The sequence below is a fragment of the Physeter macrocephalus genome, chromosome 19 (genome assembly GCF_002837175.3).
Source record: "Physeter macrocephalus isolate SW-GA chromosome 19, ASM283717v5, whole genome shotgun sequence".
In the NCBI taxonomy this organism is placed as follows: Eukaryota; Metazoa; Chordata; class Mammalia; order Artiodactyla; family Physeteridae; genus Physeter; species Physeter macrocephalus.
In genome coordinates this window covers 25,389,071-25,415,344 of record NC_041232.1, presented here as the reverse complement: position 1 = coordinate 25,415,344, position 26,274 = coordinate 25,389,071, and the positions used below count along the sequence as shown (strand labels likewise).

The following is a 26,274-nucleotide window of genomic DNA, read 5'->3' as shown; positions in this document are numbered from 1 at the left end:
GTCCACAGTGGACAAAATGAGAAGGCCTAAAACCAGAAAAAATCATTTCCTTTGGAGAGAGGGAGAAGAGCACAGGAAACGTTAGCTCTTCATTTTATAGCTTTCTGGATGGTTTGAATTTTTCAACATGTGCATATTTTACTTTTGTAAGCGGAAACTGGTGTGATGGCCTCAGCCACACTGCCAGGGCCTGGCTGCTGCAGGCGGTCCCACCCTGGGCAACCCCTGCCCTCTGGTCACCTGAACTCACTCTGAGGCTGGGCTGCCATGAGCAGTGAGACCCTCTCTTCAGGTTTGGAAACACATTTGCCTGTGGGAGACGTCTATTTACAGACCTTTCAAAGAAACTGCAAGTACAGTACAGACGTTTAAAAACAGCATGATTAGGTATATATATATATATATATATTTTACTGCAAAATGATTTGTGTCATGTGATTTTTCAATTTTACATCCAGTGAGTATCCTTCAGTCCTACATAGATACCAACGCTACATTTGCCATTTACAATGGAGTATTCCCAGGACTTCCCTGGGGGTCCAGTGGTTAAGACTCTGCGCTCCCAATGCAGGGGCGCGGGTTTGATCCCTGGTCTGGGAACTGGGTGGGAGGGGGGTCCCTGGAGCCTGCGGCCTTGGCTCTGGTGATCAGAGGAACCCCCGGCTGTGTGGAGGATGGAGGTCGGCTCCCCACCCCTGCCCTCGCTGGGAACCGCTAAAAGACAAACTGAGGCATATTACAAATCTTAAGATTATATTGGACATGGGAATTCCCTGGTGGTCCAGAGGTTAGGGTTCCGGGCTTCCACTGCAGGCGGGCGTGGGTTTGGTCCCTGATTGGGATCCCGCATGCGCGCTGCCAGCCAAAAACAAACAAAAAGGATTATATTTGGACAAAAATTGATTGGAATGGGGCAACCTAGAACTGGAAGTGGTTAGGAGCGCCCCACCCATAGCAGCTGGAGAAAGTATAGATTAAACGCTGAAGCAAAGCAAAAGTGATCGTTAACTGGTATGGCTTAAAGCCCAGCTGTGAGTGGTCGGCTGTGATTGGCTCTGTGTGATTGGCTCTGTGTGGTTGGCTGAGATTGGCTGTGTGCGGTTGTCCGTGGTTGTCTGTGATTGGCTGAGATTGGCTGTGTGTGGTTAGCTCTGTGTGATTGGCTGTGTGTGGGTGTCTGTGATTGGCTGTGATTCTCCGTGTATGATTGGCTGTGTGTGGTTGGGTTTCCATTTCGTAACCTTGAGGCATTCACAGGCTTAGGTTTGGGTTTGCTTGCATAGAGGCCATGTATTAGACCCCCTCGGCCAAGTGGCCTCCTTGTTTAATTTAAAAACCTAAGGAGGGAGTGGGTGTCACAAAAGAAGATCCTGGTACCCAGTGTGGGGCAGCGTGTGACATCAATGTTAGCTATTTCCCCGAGTTTATACTTCTAGTGGCCTGAGCTACGACCAGAGACTTCTCTGTGGAAGCTAATAAATGCATCTCCGGGATGGGAATTCATCCCAACTCTTTCTGGCTTAAACTTCTGCTCCCTGGACCTCACTCCCAAAACCAAGATGCCCCAGAATCATCCATCCCAGAGAGAGCAAGGGGTGTTGTCCTTGCTTGATTGGCACTGCTCTGGTCCCTGGCATCAGGGGGATGATGTCTCCTCTCCTGGCACAAGTGACCATATAGAACATTCCAGAAAACACTCCCTTGGCCTGGCCTGCCCTTCTCAGGCACCCACACATGCACACACACCCTGGTCATCCCAGGAGGCTCCTTTTCAGCCAGTGCCGCCTTCCCCCCCGGTGGTCCCTGCTCTCTCACTGCTGTGTCACCATAGAGTAGCTTCCTCTGTTCTTCCAATTTTGTAAATAGAGTCGTACATATGTTTTCCTCTGTGTCTTTGGAGGCTTCTTGCTCAACGTAATGCTTTTGAGACTCATCCAGATTGTTGGATATTTTGTAGTTCCTTTGTTTTTATCCCAAAGTAGCATTCCATTGTGTGGATGTACAATTAGTTTAAATTATAAAGACCAACAATATCAAGTATTTGTGAGCAAGTGGGGCAGCCGCTTTGCATTTTTAAAGTTAATTTCTTTTCATTTTATATTTAAAAAAAAACCATGGGAGTTCCCTGGTGGTCCAGTGGCTAAGACGCCTTGCTCCCAATGCAGGGGGCCCGGGTTAAATCCCTGGTCAGGGAACTAGATCCCTCATGCATGCCGCAACTAAGAGTTCGCATGCCAGAGCTAAAGACCCCGCGGCAATGAAGACCCGGGCCAGCCAAAATAAATAAAGACATATTTTTAAAAATAGCTCTTGCTTCTTAGAACAGTTTTGGGTTTATAGAAACATTGAGTGGCGAGTACAGAGAGTTCCCATGTAGCCTCGCACCCCCCTCCAGTTTCTCCTGTTGTTAACACCCTGCATCAATGTGGTACATTTGTTACAATGAAGGAACGTGCACTGACGCATCATAATCACTGAAAGTCCACAATTTACATGAGGGCTCACTCTTGGTGCCGTACTTGCTCTGGGTTTGGACAGATGTATATGGACATGTATCCACCGTTACAGAATGATACCGAGTAGTGTCACTGCCCTAAAAACCCTCTGGGCTCTGCCTAGTCAACCCTCCCCACAAACCCTGGCAACCACTGATCTTTTTACTGTCTCCATAGCTTTGCCTTTCCTGCAATGTCTTAGAGGTGGAATCCTGCAGTATGTAAGGAATTTGCTGAGTTTGCACCTGAAAGAAAGGGCCTTTTAGGGTGAGGCTGGGAGAAGGGTGGGGGAAGGACACGGTAGGTCCCGGGACGTGCCTGACCCCCTCTTTTCTCCTTTCCGCCAGGGCTTGCCAAGCCCATCGGTCTGGTGGAGGGGCCGGGCGGCCTGGGCCAGGGCGGCATGGCGGCCACACTGCGTGACAACAGCCAGGAGACAGAGGGCAAGTTCGAGGAATACGGGTACAACGCACAGCTCAGCGACCGCATCTCCCTGGACAGGACCATCCCTGACTACAGGCCCCAAAAGTGAGTATGCGGCCCCTCCCACAGACACCTCCAGGCAGCCGCCTGCAGGCCTGGGCTCCTGGCACCCAGATGTTCACAGGATCTGCTGGACAGGCAGAGCGGAGGGAGGGGGGCCCTGGCAGGTGGGGCCCTCCCCATCCGTCTTCTCTTCTCCGGTTTCTCTGCTCGCGGCATGGGCAGCCTCTGCAGGTGGCCAGTACAGGACTGAGGCTGCTCAGTCCCCGATGCTCCAGGTGCCGCCACTTATACAAATGACACAAGTGACAAGTGACACAGCTTGAAGCCTAGTCTCTGCCAAATGCGTCTGTCCTCCCGCTTTTGGTGCAGGAGCTGCGACGGTGGGTGGAGGTTCTGCTTGAAATGAGCAGTGCCCGTGTCTAAAAGGCATCCCATTTCTGTCACCTGCCTGTAAGCCCCTGTCCCCCCCACTCCCAAAGGCACAGCAGTTGGTTAGTCAGAAAAGTCAGACCCCTCGATGGCTGTGCCTTGCCTTCTGGTCACCCAGGACTCCTGGTCTCAGATCATCGCATCCTGTAGTAAAGCAGAGGCGAGACTGGAACAAAACTCCGTATTGAGTGGACCTCATTGCTTTAATAACTTCAGCCAAGCAGGGCACCTGCACCCTGGACATGAAGCCAGGCTCCTTTCTGTGGCCCTGGCCACAGGAACTCAGCCTGCAGCTGGCAACCTTGAACAGGAAAGCACTTTCAGCAGCACCTTCTTCCTGGCAGGGGCTGCAGTCAGGGCTGGGCTGGGCTGGGCAGCCGTGTGGTCAGAGTTGCCGCTCTGAGTCCTGAGTCCGTGGAGCAGCCTTCAAGGACAGGTGGACGGGGGCGCGGGGGAGTGTCTACTTTTAGCTCCTGTCTTGGTTTGCTCCTCTTCCAGTTGTGGCTTCTGAGACAGGACTCCGGTTTGGGAGGTGGTCCCAGAAGCCCGGGGGGGGCGCGGGAGGAAGGCTGACAGGGAAGGGCCCAGCGCGTGAGCAGGTGCGTCATCGTTGCAGGTACTGGTGGTCAACAGCGGATCAGCTCCACCGGGGACACGGGGCCTCGGGGCTCCCCCAGCGCAGGGAGGACCAGGGAGCGGTTCTCACAGACTCCCTGTTCCTCCAAGCTTGAGGGCTTGCTGTGCGAGGAGCGAGGTGAGATGCCCAGAAACGAGTTTCTAGGGCGCTGGGGCAGGGCTGGCAGTGAGCGCGTGGCCGCACCAGGGAGTGCGGGGGCCTGGGGCGCGGGCACTCGCGCGTCTGCCCAGGTTCCGTGCTCTAGCCGCAGCCGGGATGCGTGGTGGGAACTGGCTGGCCCGAGCTGCACGGTGGGAGGTTAGGCCCTCTTGTGACTCCATTCTTCTGTCGCGTTATACCCAGAGAGCCTGGACCATGCGCTGCTCGTGATGGTGCTATTGTATTTTTATCGCATTTATTCTCATGGTTACCAGTGATTTAGCATAAGTAGTGCTGCTTTCCATTTGCAGCGATGAAATAAAGGGGCCGTTTTGAATTTTAAAAATGCATTTAGGGGCTTCCCTGGTGGCGCAGTGGTGGAGAGTCCGCCTGCCGATGCAGCGGCCAATTTGGAGAAACATCCAAAGTAAATAATAACGCAGGTGGTGCCGAGATGTGACGGCAGTCACGGACACGGACCTGAATGAGTCGGGCGCGCTGAGGGTGTGTGAGTGTGTGTGCACGCGTGCGCGTGTGTTTGAGCGTGAGTCGATTTCTGAAAAGCCCCCGTTGTGTCCTGACTTTTGGAGGATGAACTAAGTTGCCCGCCAGCAGGCTCAGCGCAGCTGCTGGAGTTTAGCTCTGAGCGCCTGGGCGGCCCTGGTGCGGTTCGGAGGACGCCCAAGGCCAACGTCAAGTTCAATAACTCACTAAAAGGACTCACAAGCCTCAGCAAAGCTGTTACACACGTGGTGCAGTTTCTTATCGCCGAAGGACACCAGGCTAGGAGTTTCCAGCTGGCCCTCACGGTGGGGCTCACAGCGACGGTGCCTGATTACCCCAGCCGTGAGGTGTGAGCACGCTATGACATATTGCCAGCCGGGGGGCTCCCTCGAGCCTTTTTTCTTTTTTTTTTTTTCCCTTGAGCCTTGGTGTCTGGGTTTTTACTGGCTGACCTCAGTCTCCAGCCCCTGCAGAGGTCAAGCCGAGACCCCACATGAATCCCACTGTAGCAAAGACTACCTGGCAAGGCCCCAGGCCTCCAGGTGAAGGTGACGCTCTTCTCAGGCAGGATGTTCCAAGGGCTCAGAGGTTACCTCCCAGGAGGTGCAGGGCATGGACAAGCCAGACCTGTTGCCTGGACCCCTTCCTGTGCACGTGGTACTGGTGGGCACACCTCAGCCGACTTGGTACGGAAGTGGCGCCGTGCTCCACCTTCCTGAGCCACGCGGCACATCGGGTCACAGCACCCCGTCCCCGTGACTTGGGTCGGAGGCGGTGCGGGGGCGTTCTCCTGCCGCGTCTCCTCCTTCACCTCATAGCATTTGTTGTCATAACGGAAGAAAGCCCCTTCTTGCCCTGTTTCCCGGAGATCGTGTTCTTTTGGTGGTTCTGCGGAACCCTCTAGAACCCCTCCACGCTGCCTCTGCATGGCTGGACCCCTTGCCCAGTGGGCATTGGGCTTGAGTCCAGTCATGACCAAATTATGCCGAAGCTAAAGCCTCTCTGTGACCCCCTGAATCCCCCCAGGGCCTGCTTTCAGAGCAGTCCCAGCCCACAGGGGTCAAGGTCACCAGACCTCTCGCTGTCCAGCCCATCCCCCCCAGCCCTGGGCCAAGGGCAGGGGTCTCCCAACGGTCCTGCCGCATCTCCCAGCATCAGAGCAGCGGCGCTTACAGAACAGATGTGCGTCTGCGTGTAGCAGACGCTTGTCGTTCGCCTCCTCAAAATCCAGTTCTCTTTCTTTGGGCAGTAGCTCCCCGTTTCCATGTGGGGACCCACGGAAACTTCCCACCCCTGCTGCAGGGTGGGTCACATGACCAGGGCTAAGCCAATCAGAGCTCACGGTCCACCAGCCACAGTGACTGGCTCAAGAAGATCACATGGTCTAGGCCAGTCCAGCGTGAGCCTTGGAATTACCTGAGGCCGTGCCGGGGAAAATCAGGATTTTCCCCAAAAGTAAAACTGCAAGTTTAGGAGCCTGGGGATCTGCACTATCTTATCATCATGAGGGGAGAGCTTGGGCTCCCAGGGCGCACTTGAGAAACCCAAGAAAAAAATCCAGTGGCAGGGCGTGGCAGAGCTGGGAGGGGGAGGAACTGGGTTCCAGTGCTATGTGCACCTGGATCCAGCTGTCCCTGAAGCCACTTGCAATAAATTACAAATAAATTTAAAAAATAAGTACTCTAGACTCTGCAGTAAATTAGTATACACACGTACACATATATATTTTAAATTTTTTGCTTAAGCAAATTTGCACTGGATTTTCTGCTTTTTAAGCTGAAAGGGCTCCACCCGCTGTGTGTGGTGTGTCACTGCACACTCTCCTGTCCTCGGGAGCACTCTCCTCCCATGTCTTGCTGGGCCTGGGATTTGCTCGGGCAGCAGGAGCGATTCTAGCATCCCCCGTGCGGATTCAGATCTCGCGTAAGAAACCTCAGCCTGCCGAAATAAAAACTGACAGAGTGATCAATACCAGTTGTCACTCTCACGTCACCAAAGAAGACATCAGGGCGAACTCTGAAAGAGCTGACCTTTACAATCTGCCTTAATTGATAGAAACCTGCTTTACAGAAACTCTGATCTGAAGAGGCAGAGCTCTCTGCCTCCCTGAATTAGAGAATGTGGATTTTAGTTCGTTACTTACCTGGTTGTTTATATCCCATTTCTTCCCAGAAAAGAAATGAGGAGGCTTTGGCACCGGGCGCAGGTGCAGACCACCCCTCCTACCCCCATGGGCGATGTGGCTGATGAATCAGAAGTGGAAAGGGGCCTTCCCACGCCCCTCCCCTCACGCCCCGCCCCCCAGTCCCCTCCTGTCCCGCAGGCGCTGCCCGGGGCCTCTCTGGAGCTTGTTGTCACTCAACCCAGAGCTTCCCTCTGCCCTCAGGGCACTGCATCACGGGGATTATTGTGACAGCCCTCATGAGAGCCTCGCTTAAAACACGGGCTCCAGTCCCCCAGGGGCCTTTCTGACGAGGAACTGGGGTCTTCTCATGAGCATGACCAGGCATCCAGCTTCTATATTTGGAAATGAGATCTCCCCTGAACCTTAGTCCTCCAACAGGAATTCTCCCCTTATTGCCTGCCATTCTGGGGGCTGGGTTGGTAAGACTTGAAACCCAGTTTGAAACGGCTTAAGCAAAAAAAGGGAATTTATTGGTTCAGGCCCTGAAGGGTAGGCTTTCAGGCACGGCTTGATCTAGGGGACGCTGCTGTTAGCCATCAGCTCTGCCTGCCTTCAAGTCAGCCCTTGGGTCAGTCAGGATCCTGGAAGGAAATTGGTGACATACTCAAGAGGGATGTGGGCAGAATCTAGGAACCCCACGAGGGATGCTGAGGCACCCAGGGAGTGCAGCAGTGGGTGAAAAAGCTGCTCAGTAAAATACAATATCCTTGTGCCTGATGTTCTGCAGTGGGCCGTGTCAGAAAACTTTTCCTGAAAAAGGCCATGTGTAAAAACCTCACTGTTTTTCTTTACTCTCACAAGACTGCCACACTCACAACACTTGTGACATCAGATGTGTGGGGCTTTCCCACACCAACCAATTCTCTGACACCAGCTGGGTGTCCTACACTTCGATTTAGTTCTGACACTACCTGCCTGGAGTCAGCATCAGACCCCACAGGTGCAGGGCTCAGATGCCAACCTCAGATCCAGGCTGCCCCGGCACTTCCGACCCCTGCTCGGCTTCAGACACTTGCTAGGGCTGCTCACGGAACTTAGGGAAACACTTGTGTTTACTGGCCTGTTATAGAAAGAAGACGTGATGAAGGACGTGGGGGAAGAGCCAGAAGAAGAGCTGCACAGCGGGAGGTCTGGGAGGGTCCTGAGCACAGGAGCGTCTGTCCCTGAGGAGCTGGGGTATCCCCCCCTCCTGGCACTGGATGTGTTTGGGACCCCAGAAACTCTCCAAACCCCGTGCTCTAGAGGCTTTTACGGAGGCTTCATCACGTTGGCATGATCCATTTTTAGCTCCACTTTCAGCCCCTCCTCCCCAGAGGGTGGGGAGGAGGGGCTGAAAGCGCCAACTTCTAATCGTGGTTTGGTCCTTCTGGTGACCAGTCCCCAACCAGGAGCCCACCCAGAGTTGCCTCATTAGAACAAAACTCCCTCCCGTCACCCAGGGACTCCCAAGGCATTCGGGAGCTCTGTATGAACACTCCGAGCTCGCCCATCGCCCTGGAGGTTCCAACGCTGTGGCTCTGTGTCTGAGAAACGGGCGCAGAGACCCGTGCATGTTTCTCATTACTTCATGAGCCGGACAGTACATGTTTCAGGCTTTGGGGCCGCGTGAGAGCAGCCACAGCCAATAGGTACGTGAACGGGCATGGCTCTGGACCCAAAAAACTTTATTTGCAAATCCAGGAGGCAGCCTGGATTTGGCTGAACCCTGTTGTGTGGCGTGATTTCCCCCGGAGTCTTACCTTCCTCACATCAGCCGCTGTGACAGATCGTATTTTCCAAAGGTGGATGCAAACCCCTCATCTGGAACCTCGCCCTGCCCCCATCAAGAGGTGGAGACAGTGTCCGTCCCCTTGCAATCAGGTGGGCTTTTGAGGCTGGTCATCCCATCGAGGAGGGCGGAGGTGAGGCTGTGGAGCTCTAGGGCTCCCCGCCAGCCCGGCAGGGGCCCTGGACCCGGGGCCGCCACGTTGTGAGGAAGCCCCCGCGCGCTCCCGCAGAGCGCCCATGTGGCCAGGCCCTGAGGGCCGGCGCTCAGAGCCCAGCCAGACGGTGCCGCTGGCCCAGCTGCCGCGGGCCGCCTCAGCCCCACCCGACAGCCCGCTCCACAGTCCCTGACCCGGCACGGCCAGCTGGGGCCTTCCAGGGGGCCGCGGCAGGCAATGAGATGACGACGATCCCGCGTAAGGATGCCTGGCGCCCGCGGGCGGAGGCCTGAGGCTGCGGCTGCAGCAGGCTGACGCGCGGGCTCGCGAGGCTCTCGGGCGCCGGGCAGCCTTCCGCTCCGCACACAGCCGCAGCTCGGAGTGTCACACATCGGTGGCCGCGCCTGCTGCTTAGGAGGCCCTCAGGAAATCTTCATGGAGGAGTAAATGAATAAATACATAAATGCAAGCTCCGTCTATGTCCGTTTGAAACTTTCAGAGTTTGGTTTCCTGAACAGCTTTTAGCCCCCGGAGCCCATCCATCCAATCTGGCAGGTGTAGTCACCAGAAACACACGCGGGTGTAGGAGCGTGTGCGTGTGTGTGCAGGCACACGTGTGTGGGCATGCGTTCCCACCTCAACTGGCAATTCCATCCACTCTCAAACCAAAGTTCTCTCTACCTTTCTCCATTAGCTACATTGTTGATTTCCCTTTGTCTGGAGGTAGGTAGCTTTTCTGATTAAGCGGTGGCTGTAATTATGCCACAAAGCACATAACAGAGATCTTGATGATTAAGACTGGCCCACGGGATAATGGAAGGAAGACTGGCAAACCCAAATTAAACAGCATCATAAAAATGAACGGCCTCGTCCGAGGCCCCGTCCTGCATTCCCGTGCGGTGATGACGCCCCCCGCCCCCCGCTGCATTAGGTGTTGGAGAAGTCTTAGCGCGTATGAATCGTCTCTGCTGCGCATGGCTTGGCGGTCAAGAGTAATGAGTGCGGGTTCAGTGGATGGTGATCGCAAGGCACTGGAAGCAGGCACCGCATGCCACGTGCCAATCCGGCTCCACGTGGGGGCTCTGACGCCACTGGCATTGAGGGTCTGCAAATGGAGGCAAGGGTCCCAGGTGACGGGATGGGAAGCACGGTGCCGTCAGGGGAACGTGCTGGTTTCTTTCCTCCTGCTGCAGCCAGTAGACCGCCTTCCCTTCCCACCAGGCCCAGGAACTCAGGGAAGGAGATGCTTGGGGAGGGCGGGGGCCCCTCAGCTGAGCCTGCTCCTCGGCCTGGGGTGCTCGCACAGGGGAACAGGCCCCACCCGCTCACCCTCCTGTGCGCCGGGCTCTTCTTTAGAGCCAGCTGGCCCCCCTGCAGCAGGGTTGGAGGCTAACAAAGCCAGACAGGAAAGTCGGAGGCCGCCTGCCCCGGGGCTCTGTCTTAGCTGGGGATTTGCTGGGAAAGGGGAACCCACTCAGGGGCCCCGTTGAGGGTCCACTCAATGTGGGGCTGCCCCAGATCCCGTCGGGGGCCGGACAGACAAATGCCGGGGTCCCGCCTCTCCTTTCCCTTCCACTGTCCCCCCTAAGGGCTCGCTGATGATCTTCAGGGCCCTGCTGGGGCTGCTGGGGCAACAGAAGACGTCTGTGCTGAGCTGGACCCTGGCACGGGACGGGTCGTCGGCCTCTGGCCCAGCGACCCCAGGGACTGCCCTAGGAGTGCCCGGAGGGGCTGGAGGTCACAGGCCCTGAAGGCCGCACACTTGGGCCCCGATGGACCTCGCTGCCCGGGCAGAGACACTCCAGGTGGGCCCAGGGGTCCTCTGCAGCACTGCACCCGGGGGTGTGTGGTCTGGCCACGCTTGCAGTCCGCTCGCTCTCTCGGGCACGGGCAGGCCTCCAGGCAGCCAGACGGCGACCGTGCCGGCGAGCGCACGGCCCCGCGTGTCACTGTCCCACCGGGCTCCTGGGAGCGGGGTGTGAGAGGGCTCTTTCTGTGCGCGGTCCGGTGTTCTGTTTCTGACCGGCTTTTGCCCTGAGCTCGGAGGGTGGCGTGTGTGCTCATTTCTCCTTGAACACGCGGTGCAGTGATTCTCACGCATCTCAGCCCAAGTGTCTCTCCAAAGGTGCGTGTGGGTCGCCCGCAGCTGTGAGTGAGGGCCTGGGTGTGGAAGAGTGAGTCCGAGATCTGTACTCACCCTTAGCTCTGCGCACAGGCTCCTCCAATAAATATGAGCCATTGATGTCTCCACAGAGTGTGGCTGTGCGTAAGGTGCCCTGTGAGTGCATGCGTGTGAATGCGTCACGGGCGTGTGTAATGCGCGTGTGTACATCTATGTTGTGTGTGCGCAGTTGTATGTATGTGTATTTGCATGGTGTTTTACTTGTGTGCACGTGTGCTTGTACACGTGTGTAGTATACGCACGTCTGGGTGTGTGCACGTACATATTGTTTCTGGGAGGTCTTGCAGCCAGCTGCCTGGACGGATGGGTGGACTCAGGCTGGGAAAGACAAGACCCCAAAGCAGGAGGCTCTGGCGTTTCTCGTTGCTCAGGTTTCCTCCTCCCCACCTTCCCAAGCAGCCTCTCTTGTGCCGGTTTTCCGTGGGGCTGCTCTGTCTCTGTGCCCATCAGGATCCTGCCTTGGGCTGGCAGGAAGGCCAGGCGTTGGTGTGGGACGCCCTGGTCTGGGATTCCAGGCTCGCACCGATGTTCCCAAGAGGGCAGGAGCATGTCAGCCCCGCAGGCAGATGCTGCTGCCAGGAAGGCATCCCCACTCCCTGGGGACGCGCTTCCAAGAACCCTCCTGACAGCTGTTCCCAGAAACGTCCCTCTCGGTTTCCGATGGTACAGCTTCCTGGGTCTGTGCTCAGCCCAGACCCGTCTCCTCTGGCAGGAGATGGATGTGTGTCCTGTTGTCACAGGCAAAGCTTGCTGCCCCCCGGGAGGCCACTGCCACTTCATCCCCTCTCCATCCTGCATTTATTTCTCCAGCGGCACAAAGGGCGTCCCCATAAATTTCCATCAGTGTCGCTGCCATGGCCCCGTTTCCCCGGAGGCCAGCTGGGACGCGGCGTGCAATGCATTCCAGTCACGACCTCGGAAGTGGCTTCGAGAGCTCGTAACCGCACCTGCTGCTCTGTGGGTTTATAAATCGTCTGTGAAACGGCTTGGTGGTTGAGGATGTCCTGCTTCTCTGGCTCCAGATGGGACATGCGAAGCCGAGCCAGAGCCTCTCTGGGGCCCGCAGCCCAGCCCCTCCTCCGGCCTAGACCTGATGGGGCGGGCGTGAAGCCGGCCAGCCTGTGGGAAGCGTCCAGCGTGTACCCAGCACCGTGCGGGACAGCGTGTGTCCAAGAAGAGGACAGGGCCGCTGGACTCTGGGGAACGTACCTGTCCTGGTTACGATTGCTGCTTAGTCAGCTGCGTTAAACCACGTTTTAACGTACTGAGCAGTACTTCCTGCGACCTCGGCTGGGAAGGTGTGATGGGGGCGCTCAACGGTGGGGGTGGAATCATCCGGGGGGGCCATCGTGCACACGCCTGGCAGCAGATGGGCGGCCCACCCGCGCACCCACACGTGGACCCTTTGTGTGGCCTGGGCTTCCTCACAGCGTGGCGGCCTGGGCAGAGTCGGTTGCCTCTCTGGTGCCACACGGCCCCAGAACAAAGTCCCAGCGCACGAAGCCTTGTTGCTCTTCGTGACTCGGCTCAGAAGGCGCGTAGCATCCCCTCCCTGTATCCTGTTGGTGAGAGGCGGCAGAGCCCTCTGTCGTTCAAAGGGAGGGTCCAAAGTCCCAGGGGGCTTGGGGGCTGTTGTTGCAGTATCTTTGGAAAGCGTGATCTGCCACGGCACCCATCTCGGACTGTCGTGAGGTGACGTCTGAGGCTACAAGGGCTAGATGACATTCCGAGGGAGGAGTGGGATTCCCTAAAAGGAATGGACGTTCTGTGTCACTGAGAATGCTTTCAGATGAAAAACCTAGCACGTCTGAAGTGGCTGCAACAATACTGGGATTCCTGATCTAGATAGTGAGAAGTCCACAGCTCGGGGCGGCGGGGGCAGAGTCGTTCATTGGTGGTTCAATGACATCATCAGGGACCTGGGCTCTTCCCAACTCTCTGCTCTGCCACGCTCAGTGCATTGGGCTTATCTCCTCATGGTCACAATGCGGTTGCCATAGCTCTCAGCCTCACGTCTTCACAGGTCAAATTTCCAAAGGGCTAGAATAAATATGTTCTTACATCTTGTCCCTCTTTAAGAACAGAGGAATCTTTCCCAGAGCCCCCACAGACATCCCCTCATGAGTCCTGGTTTTCTGTGTGTCTCACCTTGCACCATGGAAGGCAAGGATGTTTTCCTGCTCCTTCTCAGAGCCCCTCCAGTGTTTAGTTTGCTCAGTCTTTGCCTCTCAGGATGGCGGGGACACCCAAGTCTCAAAGAATGGGATTTGATGAGAATTTGGCTGAGGAGGTTGGCAGTTGGCTCTCTCCTCCTCTGAGGCAGCTGAGGTCCCAAGCTGGGACTGTCTGTGTCCTAGACAAGGACAGGGTTAGGATGAAGCAGCTGGTGTCATCTCTACCAACAATGTGAGAAAGCCCCCAGCTCGCCTGGACAGGGACAGGGACGTCCTGAGACAGGGTGTGCAATGGCCAAGGCAGGGGTCAGACTAACCTCTGTGAGCACTGGACCCACTGGTCCCCTGTCTTCCCCTCTCAGCTTGGTCTGGGACTCTGGGGTGCGGCTGACCGGGCAGACCCCTCCTGAGGGGCATTCACAAGTGTGTCCCTGCATCATGCACGTCAGGACCTGTGCAGGATCAGGACTGACAGAAGATCCATTTCAAATTGGCTTAAGCTGGAAAAAGAGAGAAAAAGGGAGAGACAGGGAGAGAATGTATTATTCCTGCAACTACAAAATCTGGAGGAAGCACTGGCTTCGTGTAGACTTGGATTTGAGGTTCATCTGATGTCATCTGGACCTGGCATCTCACCATCTCTCTGCTCTGCTATTGGCCTCACTGGCTTCATCCTGACCACTGGATGCAAGATGGATGCAGCTGCTCCAGCCTTACATCCTATCTCCCCAAGGCCCCAGCCAACCTCTCCATGGCTCTGACTGTGTGTCTGTTCCTGAGCCTATTGCTGAGCTGCCTGGTTCACACCCAGTCACGTCACCCCCACCCCTTCATCCAGGGGCTGGGATTCCACCCAGTGACTTAGAGTGTGACAGTGCGGGGTGAACCACACATGTTGTGGGGGACAAGGAAGAGACTGAGCAGGACCACAGCAGATGTCCACAGCCTGAGACAGGACGGACAGGACTCCGGCTGGAGTTCGATTTTCAGGCGGAGGAAGGGACCTAGGGAGGGTTGCACTCCAGCTAACATCGGTCACCGGGCACGCTGGGCTGGGTGCCGGGAGCCTCATGATGCTGGAACGGTTGCCAAATCCCGGCCCCCCCAGGGCCAGACCCCAGATCCTGGACCAGGGCTTCTCACCGGGCGATTTCACCCCGGGGCACATTTGGCGATGTCTGGAGGCATTCTGGGTTGTCTCAACCTGGGGGGCGGGGCCAGGGATGCTGCTAAAGCGCCGTGTCACACACAGGACGACTCTGCCACAACAGAGAATTATCCGAATTATCCAGCCCCCAAAGTCCATAGGGCTGAGACTGGGAAACCCTGGTCTGGGTGGATTAGACGTGGCTCAGCCAGGACTGGAGAGACCCCCAAATAAGGCAGATGCCCCAAGGGGGGCGGGGGCACAGCCCTGTCAAGGGCTCATGGGTGTGTGTGGTGTGTGTGAGTGTGGGCATGCGTGTGCCCACGTGGTGTGTGTACGTGCACAAGTATCCTCAAATTCAGCTCGAGGCTCAAGTTTAGACTTTTAACGTTTCCCTCACACAAAATTATTCAGAGCTCCGACACGTGTCACAGCTTTAAATGTGCACCTCATGCCCCACCTTTGATTCCACCCGGAGCCGTGAATGGAAGCTTCTTAGATGTTGTGGATTGAAGGCCACGGAGCGTCTGCCGTTCTAGATGCCGTGAAGCAGTGACCAGACAAACAGGAGGCCCTGCCTGGGGGCTCCCAGCCCAGGGGTGAGAGAGCAGAAGGGCAGTCAGTGACGTACCCGCGCGGGGGAGACGTGCGCCGAGCGGGGGAGGGCGTGCAAAGGCCCTGAGGCAGGAGCAGGCCTGGCGTGCTCCTGGAAGCACTGGGGCCACGTGGGGCCATTGAGTGAGCAAGAGGAAACAGACAAAGAGGTCAGGTCAGAGGGGGCCCAGCTCGCACATCCTAGAGACCGTGCCCTTTCTCAGCGGACGGTGAGCGCATCCAGGAAGAGGGTCAAGGGAGAGGCGGGGGAGACCACAGTCAAGGCCAAGGCTTTGCCAGCGCAGGTGGGCCAGAAGGGGACCGTGTTCGTCGCTAAGGGGAGCGGGTTGGGGGCAGCAGGAGGGAGGGCTCAGGGAGATGTCGTCTGGGTCTCTCCTGACCTGTACCTGTTAGCTTCAAGTTTGAACGTAGAAATGGTACTCGGTCAAGTTGAAATCTTTGAAGTGTATCACCCGTCTTCCTTCAGTGTTACGGTGGACCAAGAGCCTCGGCCTGTGGGAGCGCTCTGGGTCTCCCTCCACCTCCGGAGGCCCTGGGAGGGGGCGATGGGGTCCTCCTGCCCCAGGGCCCGAGTCTCTCTGTCCAGGCCTCTGCCCCACTCCTGGGGCCCACCTGGGTCACCAGGTTTACAGGCTCTCAGAGCCACCCTCTTGCTGAGCTCTGATTCTTTCCCATCACCATAAACGTGGTTTATTTTCTGTCGGACAGGAACGGGGCTTTCAATTACAGAGGAGACCCTTCTGGCTCCGCTTAGACCGACTTCTTCCAGGGCTGCAGCGTGGCGGCCAGTTTCGTCTCCCCCGCCCCACTGAGTGCCTCCCGGGCTTCAGCGCAGGGACAGTCCCTGCAGGGTGGGGAGGACACTGAGCCCTGAAACTGAGGCCGATTCAGGTGCAGAAGGAAACCCAGAAACACAGCACCTCCTGCCCGGAGGAGGGAAGCAGGGTCATCGTGGGACAGTCCCACCCAGCGGCCACCGGAGCTTGTGCGGGTGCAAAGGCAGGACAGGAGGACTCCGGCCTAAGGTCAAGTCCAAGCGCGCTACTGGCCGGGTGCCTGGGGTCAGAGACTGTAAAGAAAAGCTCAGGGGGAGGATGGTAATCGTCTTTGTCTTCAACGGGGTTTTAGGCGTGGGTTTCTTACTTCCTCACTGACGTCATACCTACCTGTGTGTGAGGAACATCCCCTTCGATCTGCTCAATATTTACTGATTGATTTTTTTTTTTTTTGCCTGCGCCGCTCGGCTTGCGGGGTCTTAGTTCCCCCACCGGGGCTTGAACCCGGGCCACAGCAGGGAGAGTGCCGAGTTCTAACCACTGGGCTGACGGGGAGCTCCCCGCTGCTTTGATATTTAACACAACCAATTTTTTTTTCAACTGAGAAGGGGATTATATTATAAGGAAGACAGACTATTTTATGCAAATTTGTGCTGGACAAAAATGAGCCGTATATATTGCACGATTTCTAATTTAAACAGCCATTTGTAAGCCGCATAGGTTTATAACGGGAGTGATTTGTTACGTGTAGATAAACAGAATAAAGTGAGACAGCGCATCTCCCCGTGGGAGACGTGCCCACACACTCCTGCCGCACGGGACGGCCCCGGTCCTAGCCTCGCTGGGCCCTCCTTGGCCTCTGGGTCTCGTGAGGGGCTGAGTTGTGTCCCCTGACCCCAATGCACAGGTTGAAGTCCTGACCCCAGGACCTCAGGATGTGACTGTGTGTGGAGACCGGGCCTTTACAGAGGTGACTGAGGGAAAATGAGGCCATAGGATGGGTCCTCATCCCATAGGACTGGTGTCCTTAGAAGAGGAGATGAGGACACAGACATGCACAGGGACGACCCCGTGAGGACACGGCCTTCTACACGCCCAGGAGAGAGGCCTCGGGGGGACCAGCCCTGCGACACCTCCATCTCGGACTTCCTGCCTCCAGGACGTGGGACCATCAGTGTCTGGGTGTTTGCTTCGGCGGCCCTAGCGGAATGATGCAGGTCTGGGCTCCCGGCACCTCCCCCAGGCTCCCCCCGGCCTGGTCTAAAGACACCTCCCCATCCGGCCCTCTTGACCCCATCGCCCCGTTTTGTCACTCCACAGGCCCCCCCACTCTCTGAAGTCAGATCCTGTTTCCTTGCTTCTCGCCTGTGCCCCGCCGGTGGAGGCCGTGCGGGCAGGCACATGCTTGTCCTGCTGAGCCCGGCCCCCAGCCCCTGGAAGGGTGTCTCGTGCGTGGTGTATCCCCGGGAGGTGGCTGTGGACGCTGGTGGCTTCTCCACGGGCAGCACGAGTTGGCTCTTACTGGTTGGGAGCTCCTAGAACAGACCCTCGTGGCCCAGTGGCCAAGCCCGAGAGGTCCATGGCCTCCTGACCCGGTCGTGGAGGGAGAGGAGGGGGTGAGAGTGCCCATGCCCCCCAGCCCACCTGCTTCTTCCACGCCCGGGACATGCGTGGGGGTTCCTGCTCATCTGAGGATGCTTCACATTGAGACGGGCTGGGGGGAGCCAGGAGTGTCGGACTTGGCCCCGTGTGGCAGCCTGTTCGCTCGTTCTTGTTCTTTATTCCCCTTGTCAACAAATGCTCATAAGCCCTACTGTGTGTGCAGCTCTGGGGCCTTGGGGTACGGCGGTGAAGGAGCAGCTCTTGGGGGGCCTGTGATGGGGGGTACAGAGACCCTAAAGAAGCTGCATGAGGACGCCTGAGGACGGTGAGCTGGGGAGAAGGCACAGGAGGGCAGTGACCAGGCCTCTGCGGCGGGGGAGGGGCGGGGCACTGCAGCCCCTCCCCCAAAGGCACCCGCGATCTCGACCTTCCCGTATGCAGCTGCAGCCACAGTCTCTCTCAAGATGTATTTCCTTCCTCAAGGTGGTGTTTTTCCTGTTTTACACAATTTGCAAGTTCATGAACATTGTGCATTCCAGCTTTTCTCCTCTACAGAAAAATGGAGTGAAGTTTTCTTGTCAGAAAGCATTTTTCTGAGTAATGAAATCTCCCCAGCAGCGCTGCAGCCCATATCAACGCGACCGTGACGCAGGGCTCTTGTCCATCTTGAAGTCAGCCTGGCGCTCAAACCCCAGCTGTGAGCCGGGGCCGGAGGGCAGCCTGGAAGGGCGGGCAGCACCACTCCTGCCCGAAGCTGGTGGCGCGGGTCCGGCTCTGACGCCAGCGCGCACTGCGGAAGCGGGGAGATACCCCCCAGGAGCCTCATCTTCCAAACGGGGATGTTAGGTTCCTGTTAGGGCTGCTCGGGGGGGGCAGAGCGCGTGCTGCGAGCCGGGGCCCTTAGCTGTCGCTCTCATCCTGACTGGCTGTCGTCATGACCGACGACCCGTTCGTATTAGTTATTCGCATGACTGGTTATCGTCTGTGTCACTTATCATCATTATCATTTAGCGCCACGGTCAGTTAGCCTCATGATCGGTTGATATAGTTATTGTTTATCACTATTGGCTATCCCCAGTATCGGTTATTTTTCTCAGACAGCTCTGGCCCACGTCCATCCTCAGCCCCCGATAAGTGCAATAACCTCCCCACCTTCAAATAAAACTCTTTCTCCAGGTGTGGGATAAGAATAACTGACCATGGGCTAAGTCGTGTCCCCCAAAAGGTATGTCCAAATCTACCCCCCAGGGCCTCAGAAGGTAACCTGATTAGGAAATGGGGTTGTAACGAGCTAAGATGAGGTCATATTGGCGCAGGGCGGCCACTAATCTAATGACCTTATGACAGCAGGAATTACATGGACGCACAGGAGAAGGCTGCGATGCGGGCGGGCCCTTCCCGCTGTGGGCCCCATGGGACTGCCCAGGTCACACGCCCAGACATGGCCCTGCCTGTAAAATCCCTGCTTCATAAAAATCTAAGGTTTTCTATTCTGCAAATGCATGACCACTTTCTGTAAAGGTCCTATGGGCCTAAGACAAAAATCTTTCCGAGAAGGAATTAGAGGATTCGTTATGTAATTCCTTCATGGTCTTACTTTCTCAGTCGGCCCAGTCTGAAGGTGATGCACGCTTGTAGACTCTTCTAGTAGTTTTTCCTTTTATACCCAGCTGCCAGGTCACTTTGTGATAATGGTTTATAACTAGTCTACCTCCTTCATCCTATGTGATACCTGTGCTGAATTTCTGGTTTGGGGGGGGCGGTATTTGTCTGGCATCCCTTTCTCACTTGATTATATTTCCAATCTCTTTTTAAAAAAATCACTCCTGGACTTCCCTGGTGGTGCAGTGGTTAAGAATCCGCTTGCCAATGCAGGGGACATAGGTTCGAGCCCTGGTCCGGGAAGATCCCACATGCCGCGGAGCAACTAAGCTCGTGCGCCACAACTACTGAGCCTGCGCTCTAGAGCCCACGAGCCACAGCTACTGAAGCCTGTGCGCCTAGAGCCCACGCTCCGCAACAAGAGAAGCCACCGCAATGAGAAGCCCGCGCAGCGCAACAAAGAGTAGCCCCCACTCGCCACAACTAGAGAAAGCCCGCGTGCAGCAACGAAGATCCAACACAGCCAAAATAAATAAATTTATAAAATTAATTAATTAATTAATTAAAAAATCACTCTCTTTGAGCTGTGTTTATTGTAAACTGCACACAGCAGAGCTGCCGTGTGACTGAGTGAGCGTGTGCATGTATAAGTGTGTTTTAGTGTGTATGTATCTAACTTCATTGAAAAGCCTCTAAAAAAAAAAAAAAAGAAAAGAAGAGCCTCTGCCATTTTAAGGAGAGAGTAAGTTTATTTGCATTTATTGTAGCAGCCAACGTACTTGATTGGGTGCCTTCTGTCTTACTTTATTTTCTGTTCCTTTTTTCCCATTCCTCTCTTTTTGAGAGCTCCCTTTTCCCCCTTGTGAATTTATTCCACTGTGTTATTACATTAACAGCCACTCACTGGCCTCACCCCACACCCAACATGGAAGATTTTGCTTTCCCTGCCCCCCATCTTTTCCCCTCCCACAACCCTACAGCCAAGATAAGACCTTTGGAAGAAGATACTTCATCCTTCTATTTCACCCTCGATGCTAAGGTTAGACGGAGGCCACGATTCGGCTGTCCCATGCAGACTTCCCTCCTACTTCAACAGCCCTCGTCTGGCACTAGCGCTCCGCCCTCCCGGGTAGCCCAGCACTGTCTACTTAGACCCCACTTCAGGGGACAGTGCCCGCCGAGTGCAGGACCCACCCAGTAGATGCCACCCGTCCAGCAGCCGCCTGCTCCATGACCACCCGGCGCTCAGATAGAGCTGGGCCTCAGGAGCTGACATGGGCTCCGGGCTGGGGCTCTCTCCCAGACCCTCCACTGGACTACACCGTGAGATGACCACCGTTCCTTTTATCTCCCTTGCGCGCCTTCCAAGGGCATCAGGGAAAAATGCTCCGAGTGATCCCAGCGGGACTTGAACCCCTTACAAGTGCAAGTTCCCTGCCTTTCTGCAAGGGGACAGCAGGGCTCAGGCCCAGAGCCTTGAAGTGCAGAGCTTCTGAGACGAACGTCATCGTGCAGTTTCCCTCACCGTGCTCGGTCCTTTTCCACTGGTAGCAGGATTTAGAGCTGGTCCCAGGGGGCATCCTGCGGGGGCCCCGCCCCCCCATCGCATGCCGACCACTGCCCCCGACCCCGGCTCTCCCGCAGGTGCAGGCAGATGACCTACTCGGCCCACCTGCCCCAGATCTCCGTGGTGTTCATCTTTGTCAACGAGGCCCTCTCGGTCATCCTGCGCTCCGTCCACAGCGTGGTCAACCGCACGCCCTCCCGGCTCCTCAAGGAGGTCATCCTGGTGGACGACAACAGCGACAATGGTGAGTGTGGGGCCCCCGCGGGGAGCACGTCGGAGCCTGGAGGCCAGAGGTCTGAATCCGGGCTGCGAGCAGGGCCACGCTCCCTCCAGGGGCTCCGCGGCAGGGTCCGTGCTGCCTCTCCCAGCTTCTCCCCGCTGCCGGCATCCCCGGCGTCCCGGGCTTGGGGCCGCGCCCCTCCCGTCCCTGACCCCACCTTCCCGAGGCCTCTTCCCCGTGTGTCTGTGTCTCGCCTCTTCTCCTAAGAACGCTTGTCCTTGGATTCAGGGCCCACGCTAACCCAGAAGGTCTTCATCTCAAGATCCTGAACCAGTTACACCCACAAAGACCCTATTTCCACCTGAGGGCTCACTCGGAGGCTCTGGGTGGGCCTGAGCCGCGGAGGGCGCCGTTCCACTCCTCCAGCCAGCAGGGCCCCCGGCGTGCCGAGCTCTCCCATACGCGAATTCGCGCCCGGACAAAGCTCCGGCGGGAGCCTTGCCGGTGGGGAGGCTGGACTGGCGCTCACGGCCGGAACCCGGGCCCTTAGCGTGGCCCTGCGTCAGCGGCAGCCCAGCCCAGCACGCTGTCCACACCCAGCGGGCACAGGGCTCCGGGGGTGCCCCGCCTGCCCGCGTCCGCGGCCCCCGCGCCGAGGGCCTGGTGCGCTGAGCCGGGCCAGCCGGGCCCTCCTCGTCCCCAGTCTCTCCCATCACAGCAGCCTCTCCTCCTCACCTCGGGGGTCGGGGGGCGGGTGGAGGAGAGCGGGGAGAGGCCCCCCAGAGCCCTCCAGGACGGCGGAGGTGCCGCCCTCGGGCCTGGAGGAGCTCCAGGCCTGCGTGCGCTCTGTGTCTAGCCGGGGGAGAGCCCCGCCTGACACCATCAGGGGAGCAGGGAGCGGGTGGCTGGCGCCGCCCTGCGGGGCCCTGGCGACGGCGGGACAGAGCACAGGCGGGCTGCTCCAGGGCCCCCTGCTGCTGCGGCTGGGGGCACCCCTGGGACCAGGGCTGCCCGCACAGGAGCGCGCACTGGAGCCTGGTGCTTGAGGGGGACGGATGGGCAGCCAGAGTCTTCTGCAAGAAGCCCGCCCAGCCGAGGCGCGGCGGGGCTACTGACCGAGGCCCAGGAGCAAGGATCGGGTTCAAGCCCTCCGCAGCCCCTCCTGCTCAGCCCTGCCCTCACCCCTGGGACGGGCCAAGGGTGCCCCCACGGGACTCGGCGCGCCTTTCCCACGCCTGTAACTGTCCTCCACTCTTCCGCGCCACGGCCCACGTGTCAGCTTCGCAGACAGGCCGCCCCCGCACCTGCCCAGCCGCCCCCGAGAAGCTCCCGCCTCACTCAGACGCCCACTCCCTTTCCCCCTTTTCTTTGTCCTACCGGCTGAGTCTGTTATCATTGCGACTTATTTTGTTGCTTTTGCACTTTTGGCCATTGGGAGCTTCCTCACGTAGACGCCTGTGCCCTCATCAGTTTTTTTAATAATTTACTGAGCTGAAATTCTCATAACATAAAATTAACCATTTACAAAATAAGTGTAGAGTTCAGGGGTATTAAGTACATTCACATCTTTGTGCAACTATCACCATCATCATCTCCAGAACATTTTCACTTTCCCAAAGTGAAACTCTGTCCCCATGAAGCACTAACTCCCCACCACCCTGCCGCAGCCCCTGGCACCCAGCGCCCTGCTTTCTGTCTCTGTGGATTTGTCTGCTCTAGGGACCTCAGATAAGTGGAATCCCACAGGATTTATCATTTGGCTATTGGATTATTTCACTGAGCATAATGTCCTCAAGTTTATCCAGTAGTAACACGTGTCAGAATTTCCGCCTTTCTCAGGCTGGATCGTGTTCCATTGTATGGATGGACCACACTTTGCTTATCCATCCATCTGTCCACGGACTGCCTTCCTTTTTACAGCTGAGTAATTCAGCCCCGTTTTCTCCTGTCTTTGTAACACGTGCCTCTGTCTGAAGCAGTCCGGCTTGGTCGTTCATTGTCTCTCCCGCTGGAATGCAGCTCCATGAGGTGGGCTCTTATCTCTCCGAGGTCCCCCCCCAGCATCCCGAACCCACATCCAGCAACGGTGGGTCCTCTTAAATGTTTACGAAATATGGATCCGGGGCACACAACGACCGTGGGTCTCGGTGACCTCAGGCCCTCCCGAGGTGTCACGCCCGAAACATCTCTGTGTCCCCCGCAGTGGAACTCAAGCTCAACCTGGACCAGTACGTCAGCAAGAGGTACCCGGGCCTTGTGAAGATCGTCCGAAACAGCAGGAGAGAAGGGCTGATCCGGGCTCGGCTGCAGGGCTGGAAGGTCGCCACGGCCCCTGTTGTGGGCTTCTTTGACGCCCACGTGGAGTTCAGCACGGGCTGGTAAGGGCGGGGCTGGGCGGGGTCAGCGGGGTCTGCTGGCGCCTGCAGGACCCCCGCAAAGAGGATGAGCCTGGCAGGGCCGGGGGCAGCTGAGTCCAGCCACATGGCCACTCCATGTCCAGCTCCTGAACCCAGAACCCTGTTGGTGACGCATATATATGAAGACTGATCTGTATCCCCACCTTGTCCCCAAAGGAATTTGAATTGGCCGGTCATTCCAGCAGGTGACAGTCAGATGAGGCTGTTCATGTGACCTCAGGCCAGGGGAATACACACAAGGTTGGGGGCAGTTGCTGCACGAACACGTGGTCTTCAGGGTCTCAGTTAATAGAGACCTAAGTCTAGGGCACAAGTTGGAAGCAATTTCTCACCCTTATGGAAAATTCTAGATCAAAGCGTCCGCCCATTTTCTCCCACCCATCCATGCAGGGGTGAGGTGGGCTTCTAATGAGAAACCTGGAGGGGGATGTGGCCAGGGGAGCGGCAGGGATACCTCGGTGACGCAGGAGCACCTGCGCAGGATGATCTAGAGGTGCCCCGGGGCCGCCCCGCAGGCAGGCTGGGCCACCTGTCCTGGCTTTGGGTTTGCCCCGGGGAGGCAGGGACCCTGCAGGGCCCCAGTACTCAGTGTGGACCCCAGACCAGCAGCATCTGCAGCCCCCGAGAGCTCGCAGGATATTCAGCTCTGTGTGACCTACGATCTCTGGGTGGGACCCAGAGGTCGCTGCTCTGCCACCCGGGACTCTCATGAGGCTATGCCCAAAGGTGGCCAGTGAGGCCTTAAGAACAGAGTCGTCTGTCCAGCAAAGTATCCACATCCAAAGGGGAGCGGGCATCCACACGGGGCGTCAGAGCTGGGGTTGGCCCTGGTGCCTCTCTCCAGACCCTGTGGTCCCTAGGCCAGCCGTGAGCTGATGTTCTCACAGCAGATGCCTGAGGATGTGCTGATAGAACAGCAGGACGTGCTTCAGAGTTTTCTGGAAAGCTCCCACTGGGCTCTTGGCATGTTTCCTTATTTTCCTCTCTGGTGCCCGCATCTGGGAGGCGCCACCCCCCCGCCCCCGGCAGCCCTCACTCCCGCCAGGACCTGCAGTGGACGCGAGAGGAATAAGTGGCAGCAGGCGGGGAGGGCAGAGGGTGACACCCCGCGGGAAGGCTCCCGGCGTGCAGGATTGCGGCGTGACGCTCGGCCCGCCAACGCGATGCGCGGGGTTGAGCCCCTGGCGGGGGGCGGGGACCTCAGTTTCCTCCGGTGCTGAGTGGGGATGTTAGAAAGTGGGATTGTTGCCAGGGTTACACGTGCGATGCTTGTAAGCCACGCCCTGCGCCCGACGTGCCGGCTCCGGCGCGCGGGCGCCAGGCGGGACATGAGCGCGTGCGTGAGTGTCCTGTGGCTGCCGTCACGAATGACCAAAGGCTGGTGGCTCCAAACAACAGAAATTCATTCTCGCACAGCTCTGAGGCCAGAAGTCAAAGTCAAGGTGCGGGCAGGCCTGCACTGCCCCCGGAAGCTCTAGAGGAGGAGCCTCCCACCTTCCCCGCTCTGGGGGCTCCAGGGGCCCAGGGCTGTGGCCGCGTCCCTCCAATCTCTACCTCCGTCTTCACACGGCTTCTCCTCTGTGTGACTGTGCCTCTCCTCTTCTCTCTTCTAAGTACCCTTGCCAGTGGGTTTAGGGCCCACCCAGGTCACCGAGGATGATCCCATCTCGAGATCCTTAAGTTAAACCCACAGTGGGAGGGTCTGCAGGGGGTCCACAGTGGGCGGGGAGGATGAACCCTGCACCCAGGGGCGGCCTGCAGCACCTACCAGATGAGCTGCCGGGAGAAGCCAGCCCCGGGTGGGTGGGCAACTTGCCCTGTTTCAAGAGAAACTAAACCTCACCGTTTTTATATCAAATCTCCCACATTATACCTTCAAACCCTGTGAAGCCTGAACTAAGACGTTCACTGAGATCCTCCCTTGGGGGAAACGCGAGGGCTGCGAGCGCTGTAAGGGGGTGTTCGTGGTGCCCGTGCTGATCAAGTCCCACAGCGCCTGGCGGTATCCCCAGCTGGGGGCCACGAGGGTCTGGCCTTCGGGGTCTCTCAAAGTTCTTGGTTTTCCTAACTGCTCCTCCTGGTTGGACCAGGGCTTTGGTGCCTGGTAGGCAGGTGAGTGGAGGCCCCTCCTTCCACGTTCCCACCACTCTTGCTGTGGCATCTCAGTCACCCCAGGACCACGAGTTTGTTCTCAGCGCTGGTTCTGTCCCAGTACGTTCCTGACCGACATTCGACTTCTTTCTGCTTTGACTTCCCCTGCTGGCCCCCATTTCCCTCTCCTCTGCCACCCTCATGAAGCGAGTCTTCCTCTCCCGTGACACCTGTCGTGTTCTATCATTAATGACATGTTATGGTCTGCCCTCCGCACCAGGGTCACTCCAGACCGTTGTGCAGGTTGTGCACTGCACAGCTGTACTTGGAGGCCTTTCTGTCCCTCTAATATACGTTAAACTCCCTGGAGCATTTGGAGGGCATTTGGGAGAACCACAAGTCTACCACATCAAAATGCAACTTTAAACCGGTGTAAATTTAATTTTCACAACTGAAAACCCAGTTATCCATCTGCAAATAGCCCTTCCCTCCAAGAACTGCCTCCACAAAGATCCTGCCTTATTAGCAGATGTGGCACTTGCAGAGAGCTTTTCATTTCTGAAGCACTCTGCTAACAGTAATTAATTAATCCTCCTCATGAAGCTGAAAGGCAGGTAAATACCAGGCTCTCGCTTGGAAGCACAGGAAGGAAGGCGGGCCACGTGGCGAATCTCGCCAGGCAGGGTCAGAGAACTGCCCCAGCCCCACCCTGCCCCCGCTGTCCCTGCCTGAGCTTGGCCCCCTGTCCCCCTGTAGCATTCGTCTCTCTGGCTGCCCCGTCAGTGGGCTGCTCACGACCACGTTGAACTCCAGCTCGGTGACAGGCCCTCGGGCAGCATCTCATCCTTGCGGTAGACAAAGCCGTCTCTGTTGCCTCTTGGACTCCTGCAAGGAGAATCCGCGACCGACAGCCCATGTCCTCTGGTCCCTCTCCTCTCCGGCTTCATTGTCTACGCTGCCCCCATCTCTCCACTCCAGCCCCCTGGCCCCCTCCCCAAGTGCACCAGCACATCCCAGGGGCTCAGCGCTGGCTGTTCGCTGTGTGTGGAACGCCCCCCCAGCTCTCCCACCCCCCCAGCTCTCCC

At 57.3% G+C, this 26,274-nt stretch overlaps 1 protein-coding gene across 12 annotated transcripts in view; it reads left to right on the top strand.

Moving 5' to 3' along the window:
- GALNT9 (polypeptide N-acetylgalactosaminyltransferase 9) overlaps positions 1–26,274 on the top strand; it is a 106,475-nt gene that overhangs the window by 22,580 nt on the left and 57,621 nt on the right. For 10 of the 12 annotated variants that reach the window (XM_028480416.1, XM_028480415.1, XM_028480414.2 and 7 more), the window contains exons 2-4: positions 2,843–3,023; positions 20,539–20,705; positions 22,885–23,059. In XM_028480416.1, coding sequence (XP_028336217.1) covers positions 2,843–3,023; positions 20,539–20,705; positions 22,885–23,059 — 523 coding nt within the window. Of the gene's footprint in view, positions 1–368; positions 388–2,842; positions 3,024–4,104; positions 4,165–20,538; positions 20,706–22,884; positions 23,060–26,274 lie in introns of those variants that run through there. The other 2 variants (XM_028480418.2, XM_028480420.2) reach the window with 2 other exon arrangements.